At 47.8% G+C, this 8,366-nt stretch overlaps 1 protein-coding gene across 1 annotated transcript in view; it reads left to right on the top strand.

Annotated features, from left to right (window-relative positions):
* FAM169B (family with sequence similarity 169 member B) overlaps nt 1–8,366 on the top strand; it is a 35,767-nt gene that overhangs the window by 19,662 nt on the left and 7,739 nt on the right. Inside the window, exons 4-5 of the mRNA XM_011357310.1 lie at nt 2,002–2,087; nt 4,812–4,989. Of these exons, the coding sequence (XP_011355612.1) occupies nt 2,002–2,087; nt 4,812–4,989 (264 nt within the window). The remainder of the gene's footprint in view (nt 1–2,001; nt 2,088–4,811; nt 4,990–8,366) is intronic.

Genomic DNA, 8,366 nt, shown 5'->3' with positions numbered 1-8,366 from the left:
CACACAGCCTTCTGCCGGTGTCCAGTGTCTCTGCTCAGGCTCCGGGTGGTGCAGAGCCGGGGGACAGGGCTGCATTTTTCTTTCCAAAGCCCAGTTGTGTGCTCCCTGATCTCCAGCTCTCAGACCTCGCTGGTGGCGTCAGGGTCTCAGAAGTGTCACCCTCAGGCTGGTTCTGCGGTTGCTGTCAGCCCTCAGGGTCGGTCCCTTGTCTTTACTGAGCTGGGTGCAGCCTCCCTCCACGGGCTCTGCCACCCTGTCTCTCCTTCCTCTGGACCGGGTGTCACGCTTTTCAGATCAAAATCTGCCACTCTCCAGAAGGCCGATTCTGTTTTCTAAGAGTTGGTTTGAGGACAGTGCATTTTAGGCCTGTTCAGTTTGATCAGACTTCACCTTCACTGTTACGAAGCAGCTTAAGTTCAGCTTGAAGAGAGCAGTTCCATCTATTTGGTGACAACTCGTGCCACTCATTAAGGCTCTGCCCGGCACTACGAAACTCGCGCGGCACCACGCGGACGCTAAGTCATAGCACGTTTCCCGTTCGAAACTGTCTTAGTCCGTTGAACATCTTTTATCGATTCGCCTTGTTAGGCGAGAACGTAACCCTTATGGCTTCATAAACCTCCTCTACGTTCCAGGAGGTGCCATTTGGAACACGAGTGTAGTTGAATTAATAAGGCAGATGTCGAGCATTTAATTGGCCCTTCTCTCTCAGCGGGCTCTATCAGTTCGGGGACTATCGTTGGAGATGATCCGATTCAACAATGACATGAACCTGACAGTGGACGAGATGCTTTGGTCTCTGGAGAGGAGAGGCTGGCTGGCTGTACAGAGTTAATGTTTCATAACTGGCTGATGTCATCGTAACCTGGTCTTCACAGAGTTTTCTACTAAAGTTCCTCGAAGAGCAGAGAGGGATAAGCAAGAAGGTGGTGGCAGCTTAACCTGACTGGCCCACGACATGTGCTTTAAAGCCTTGAGCCTCGTATTAAATGTTCAAGAGACTTCTGTTTTCTACTCCGTGTTATCATTTTTCTCCCAATCTTCAGCTAAGAGGGTTTGACTGGGGGAGAGGTGTCTTTTTATTTTGCGGTTTCTGGACCCCTCGGGCTCAGACTCCTGACTTGAGAAGCAAATATAAAAATGACAATATAGAGAAGATACCAGAGGAAAAATGAACCATGATATATCCATTCAGTGGAATAGTATGCAGCACTGAAAAAAGGATTTCGAGCTATCAAGCCACAAAAAGACATGAAAGAACCGTGAATATATATCACTAAGGGGAAGAAACCAATCTGAAAATGCTGCATGCTGTAGGATTCCAACTCTGTGACGTCCTGGAAGAGGCGTAACTATGGAGACAGTGAAAAGACTGGCGGTTGCCAAGGGCTAGGGGAGGCAGAGATGAACAGGTGGAGGGAGCACAGAGAAATTTGAGTGACAGTACTCTGTACGGTACTGTCATGGTGGATACGTGTCATGATACATTTGTTCACACCGTAGAATGTACACATACCACGAGCGATCGCTACTGTAAGCCAGGACCGTGGGTGGTTATTGTGTGTCAAAGTAGGCGCACGGTTGGAAGAAATGACCAGTCCTGGCGGGTGATGCTAACGTGGTTCACTCGACGCCCTTAGATAATGTTGGATTTGACTAAATTTGGGGAGTTCTGAGCGGTGGCACATAATTGGACTTGGGGGGCGGAGGGGAGTAATTCTGACCCACTGAATTTGTCAATTTTGGCAAGTAGCGTTAGGATGCTTCCTGTTTCGGGGTCCAAAAATGGGCCGTCTGTGAAGACATCTGTGAAGTCCCCTTTGGGTGAGAGGGTCACCCTCTGTCCCGGCCAGTGCCCTCAGGAAAGGTCAGCTCTGGAAATATCGCCTGCTTTACCCACGTGCATGCGATCTTCCGTCTCTACCACGCGCTGTTAAGACTGCCCCCTGGTGGCCAGTCGGCGGTGTGCTCATCCGTATTTTCTCTTGGCTTCCTCTCCAGCTGTGGCTGTTTACATCAAGGGGTCCTGGTGGTCCACGGAAGATGTACTCAGAACCTCTGATCCTGCAAGAGAAGGTCTGGTGAAGGTGAGGCAATGTCATTTTAAATGGCAGAACAGGTTTTAAAAGTCACCGTACTTACGAGCGTATTGATAATAGGAAGCCGTCCAGCCCTGGGGATGCGTTTCCTGGGACTCTGCTGAGACAGAGCACCACAGACCGAGGGCTGACACAACAGAAACGTGTGGTGTCACAGTCCCGGAGGCTGGACATCTGCGGCCTGAGAATCAGCGGGGTCAGGTCCTTCCGACGGATGTGAGCGAGAGTCCAGCAAATTAACGCCAGCGTGAGGTTCGGCAGAGTGCGTTGGGCCCAGGTGGGGGCCGCGTGCTGGATGCGCGTGGGTGGCCGTCCAGCCCCTTCCGTGGACGGGCCAGGTGCTGTTAGTGGCTGGGATTCCGACTACCAGGAAGAGTCCGATTTGCTCTTTAAACATATGTTTCTGTCAGAACAAGAGCAGTCACTTCCTCCATGTGTCAGTTCTTCTAAATTGAGAGCAGGAAAACCCTCCCAGTTTTCGAAACTGTGCTGTGAGGTCCCAGGTGTATGTGGGGTAGCCCCCTCTCCCTTTCATGGAACTTTGGGTGTTGACTTCTCTTTTTTCTTTTAATTACATTTAGTTTCTTAGCCGTCTCTTCACAAATTACCAAAAACAAACAAACAAAAAGCTTTCTTGATGTTCTTTATGTTAATATAATTAGTGGTCCTAATCGAGGGCTTAAAACTGGATCTTAGTTTTAAGTTTGCAGAAACGTTTCTAAGTCAGAATCACATGTCACCCGCCTCCCCTCCCTCACCCTCCAATAACGAAACTGGACAGATTAAGCACATTTTCTTTTTTTCTCCTTTCTTCCTGCCAGTTTTCGATTCGATGTTTTCCCTTCTGCCAGAAACAATCTGCTTTTCTCTTCTGGCTTTTCTCTGAACTTTTTGGTTTTATAAATTGAAATTATAACCTCCCACATCATGGCAATCAGGTTTTGTGACTAGCTCGTTATTCTTAAAGTCTGAATTCGATTTGGCTGCCACTGTCTGAGATAGAAATCGGGCAGCTTCTCCGAGTTAGCTGGTGTGGCGTTCACAAGTCTTCTCCTCATCTAAGACTTGGCTCCAGATGAAGGTGAAATATTTCACGTTCTGGGCCAATTAATAAGTTTATTGGCACTGAACACTTTGTGCCATTTGCTAGGATGATGCAGGCTGTCTTATTTTTATTATCAGAGTAAGTGAAAGGAAAAAAAAAAACCATACAGATGTTTGAGAGACCAGGTAGGTGTAGGTGGTTTTTGTCTTTGACCACTGGAGGGAACTGAGGCTCAAAGAGGCTGTGAGTTGCCGAGGACCTCTGTCCGAGTGAATGTCGGCTGAGAAGGCACATGTGATGATGATGATGATGAGGATGATGATAAAGATAAAAATTTAAAAGTCACGTATTAAATATAAAACCAAGCATTAATGCTTATATTAAACTTCCCTTCCCCAAAGTCTTGGTTCTAATGGGTGGAGATGCCGGAGGATGGCCGGCTGGGCCCAAACAGGCGGCACCTGCTCAGCCTGCCTGCTTCTGACAGAGCCCTTGTCCAGCTGTCACACGTCCTGTCTGGAAAACCAGTAAAGGCAACCACACCCTCTGAGCTTTGATTTCCTGACCTGTAAAGCCAGACCTCCTGGCAGGTAGTAAGAATCCAATGGTGTCATGGGGGTGGAAGTCACCAGACATGGTACTGCTGATCTCGTGGTGCTGCATAGGACAGGGCGACCAACACCCCCACACCTGGGCTGTCACATCTCAGTGTCCCCAGAGTAAAATCCATACAACGATACTGGCACTTTGTCAATAGTGGGTTGGTTTCATCTCAAGTGTCACATCTTAGCGGTCGCTCGGAGCTGTCCGGAAGACCGCATTTTGGAAGATGCTGAGACTCTCGCCAGGCTCAGCCACTCAAGTCCGGATTGATCAGCTACGTCAGCTGGGGGCGTGGGAACGGAAGCGGAGGCCTCTACTGGTGCCACGTATTTATTTGCCTTGCCGTGGGAGGGGGCCATACAAAATGCAGAGAATTTTAACAGGCAGCAGCATGACGTCGTTTGGGCTTGACGAGGATAAAGCTCTAGGAGGGCCTCATATGGACCACCATACATTTCCTTCATCTGCCCTGACTTTGCTACGGGCAGAGACGGTCCCATACCTTACAGCCTTAGAAAGGAGTGGGTTTTGAGTCCCAGTCATTTTCTGAGATCGTGACTCTAAGCGTGTGCTTAAAATCTGTCGCACACCATTGAAAATCAGTCACTTTTGGGGTAGGAAATGATCTCCCCAATTTTTTACCCTTCTTTCGAGGGCCAGAATTCTGGGGCTTTTGTTAAAAATGGCAGATAGGGTTTATTTCTAGAAAACATCCAACAAATCAGCTGAAATGGTTTGCTCCCTTCCCTCCATGAGGTAACTTCCTGTTTCGTTATATTGATCTCTGTCTACTTATAGTTCATGTCTTGGCCTTGGGGACCCAGGAGGTTCTTGGCACCCCCCCTCCTGGAGGCCGATTGGTGTGAAAGGTCCCAGGTGTGAAAACCTCTGTGAGAAACTATGATTTGGCTCTTGAGCATGAAAAGAATCACGTGACGTAGGCGCGCACACCCCTGGCTCCGACGTGTGGGTGGGTCAGTTCCAAGTGCACAATTTTTCACATCTCGTTTTTATCTCTCCTCTTCCTCGGTCATTCTTTTTTTCTTTTTCTTTCTCCTTCAAAGGTTCGGTCCTTTGGGGAAAGGATTGTGCTTTTCGTTCTAAACGTCGTTATTTTTGGAAGATTGGAGAGAGAATTGGATGAGGATGACATGTTTTTCTTACCTCACTCTGCGAAGGAGCAGGCGAACATCCTGTGGCGAGACGGAGCAGCGGTTGGATTTTACACGACCAAGATGAAAGGTGAGGGTCACAGGGCAGTGCGGGGCCAGGGCCACCACCGCGTCCAGCCCTGGGGTGGCTCTCAGGATTCCCCGAGCGCTGTCCCTGCTGAGAGAGAACCTTCCAGCACAGGGAATATCACCGATTCAGCCGCCTTACAAATAAACCCAAGGCGTGGATTTCGTCTTCACCACGGTTCTCGTTTGACCGGCACACAGGGTGAGAAGCGTGTCCCTTTGACGGCCAGGCCGTGCCACGTCCCGTGTAAGGTTATTTGTTGCACTTAATGGTGTAGCATGACTTTGCAAGCACAATGCTTTTCATTTCTTGTCTTTAATGTCACCGATTAGCCGTCAGGACACATACCATTGCTGAAGCTGGCACGTGGTGTGAAAGCACGCTGGATGCCAAGATTTATAGACGTTACCTCAGCAGCGAGGGAGGCCGGCCATGACGGCCAGTTAGGGTAAAAGGCTTAGTGAACAAGAAGCGCGTGCGGAGCTGGGATCGTTTGCCCGAGGACTGAGGTCTCTGCTTTAAACTTGCTTTCTCGAACAGTTTTTGTTTTTGTTTTATTTTTAAGTTATAGCCGACACACACTATCATAGGAGTTTCCAGCGTACGACACAGCGATTAGACATTTACAAACATCGCAAAATGATCACCCCAGTAAGTCTAGTGCCGTCTGTTCTGTGCTTCCGTGGTGGTCGTATGTATTCTTTGGCCAAGTGTCCGTTCACATATGTTTTCCATTTTTTATTGGGTTGCTTGCTTGCTTATTATTGATCTTCGAATGCTCTTTCTATGTTAGATATCAGTTCTTTAGCAGATACATATTTTGAAAACATGTTCGTTTTGGCGTGATACTGTCTCTCAGAGTAGAAATTTTGAATGTTGATCCAGTCTGCCCACATCGAGGCAGGTCCTTGGCTAAGAAAAGCACCTCACTCACAGGTCCGGCCTTGGATAGATCACATGGTTCAGAATATCTCAGGAGTGGATCTCTCTCTCGGCTCTGCCTTCTTTTTGTTGGGTCCTCTGGGGTCCCCTTCGCTTGTGTAGATTAGTTTGTAAGCCAGGCTTTGGGCAATTGCTCTGAATTTGCATCTGTCTCACTCTGCCATGACTTCCCCTTTGTATTTCTGGCTGCTTTCCTAGTCCAAACTCCTGATCTGACACCATTAGTGGGAAAGCTTCAGTTTTCCAAACCACATTTTCTGCAGCCTTGGGGCTTGAGGTATACAGACCCTGTGGCCAGTAAGCTGCAAACTAACAAGTTTTATCTCTTCTAGTTGCAATTTTCGGAAATTAAAATTTCCTCTGGTTTCGATGTGCTTTGGGATGCGTTATGGTGTCTCTTAATGATTTTTTGGAACTTAGTCTTTAAAAAGTTACTATTTATGGGAATTTGTATGAGCGTTACATTCCACCCCCCTTATCTGATGGGGGACTCATTTAAGTACGGATTATAGAATTTTATTCCTTGCCTTCCCATCTCTTTCTCTAAGTTGAGAGAAGGGTTTATTTTTATTGAATCAAAAAAATGGTTGATATTAGTAGCACACAGCTAAATTAAAAGGAATTTAGACGGTGAACAGATACATTTGATACTGTTTTATTATTTTACGCGATGGTTTCTGAAACATCACGGGCACATTCGTGTGATTTAGTTGACTGCAGGAGGAGTTCTAGTTCAGAAAAAGTGTAGAACGGTTAGAGACATTTCTTTAGCCTTGGCTCTGTCTTTGGCGCTTGTCACAGTGTTATATAGTGTCATTGTGCTGACGCTTAAGATATGGACGTGGCGTACGACATGCTTCTCAGCTCTGTGGCAGAACAATTCCTCTGCGTTAGTTTAGAGCACATGATTCAGAACATCTGATAATTCAGCTCGAGCTAGGCTGAAGCGGATAATTTCATTCCATGTGGAAAAGAAGATGTGCAGGTTCACTGTCTAAATAGGATCACAGAGGCTGGGTTTTGTGTATTTTAAGAGCACACGTTGTCCCTCAACACATTCTTAGCACATTCATTTATGTGCGTGACTTTTTTATTTAAAAAAAAATTATCAGACAGTGAAATGGACCCTGTTTTTGATTTTACGGTTCTATGGTTCTTTTTTTTTTTTTAACAAAACTTATTTTTCAGCCGTAGTTGACATACAACATTCGTTTCAGGCGTACCACAGAGCGATCAGACATTTTTATACCCTGCGAAGTGATCTGCACCTTCTGAGCCATAGAGCGAGTCACATAACTGCAACCACAGTTATAATACGGAATAATGTCATCATCCAAAAAAAACTTTTTCCCGTTGCCCCTAGTGCTTCTTCCTGCGTCCCCGGCCCCAGCCCGTGGCCACCACCGATTGGCTCCATTACTGCGGGTCTCAGCATCATGCCTTTGGGGTCCGTTGTCCTCAGTGGTTTCGCCCTTTTTGTGGCTGAGGAGCACAGATCGTTTTAAAACGCGTGGGCTCCTTTGTGTAGAATGAATGGGCTCTTTCCAGGTGTACCTCTCTTTGGGAACCTTCCGTTAAATGGTCTAGTTCGAGTTTCTCCCTTCCTCTGATGGTTCTATGATGGCCTTTCATTCAAAATATTGACCCTTTAATCATTTCACAATTTCATGCTGAAATCCTCTCTCGATAAGCAAAATGCGTGAGGTTTTAAGTTTTTAACTTTGGCCCCCACCAGCCCAGGAGACCACCAGCTTTCAAGGGAGGAAAGTAACTGCATGGGTGAGTAGAGTCGGCCAGTTTAGGGCAGAGCTGGTCAATACTTTGCGGTTGTGTAAAAATCTCAAAGGAACAGCTTTACCTTTCAGATTTCTGAAAGCCCACCACTCACGCAAGAGCAGCTCTTCACAGTATTCAGCTATGTGATTGGCAGTCCGGACAAGCGTGTGACCCGTGAGATGGCAGTGATGCTTCGAAGTGGCCTCGGCTGCCCTGTCTGTCCAGGGCCACCTTCCCTTCCCTTGCCCCGACACCCAGTGCCACAGGCGCCTCCCGCCTAGCGTCTCATCAAGCGTGGGCCCCGCATGTCATTCTCCAGACGTTAGCAGAAACATCAGCGGCAAGAAAATGGAGAGGCGAGAGCCTGGCGTGGGTTCGGGCCCCTCGGGTGGCTTCCTGTGCTGCTTCTCACCCAGCGGCTGCTCCGTTCTCGTCTTGGGAAGCCAGCTCCCTTTTCTCGCTACGCTTCCTGCTTCCTTATAACTTTGACGTCGGTTCGCCATGCGGTCCACCTAGCCTGTGCCCACACCTGCCTTACAGGTGCGGGACGTACTCTAGTCCTACTTTTACTTCATTCAGACTCTTTTGGAAGAATAAGATTCGCCCAGCCGGCCTTTGCATGGGTTTCTTGTGGGTCATGGGTTGACCTTTAGCTCAGGTGT

This window comes from Pteropus vampyrus, unplaced genomic scaffold (assembly GCF_000151845.1).
Source record: "Pteropus vampyrus isolate Shadow unplaced genomic scaffold, Pvam_2.0 Scaffold34, whole genome shotgun sequence".
In the NCBI taxonomy this organism is placed as follows: Eukaryota; Metazoa; Chordata; class Mammalia; order Chiroptera; family Pteropodidae; genus Pteropus; species Pteropus vampyrus.
Note: the sequence above shows the minus strand (reverse complement) of the source record. Positions and strands in the feature narration are given on the sequence as shown.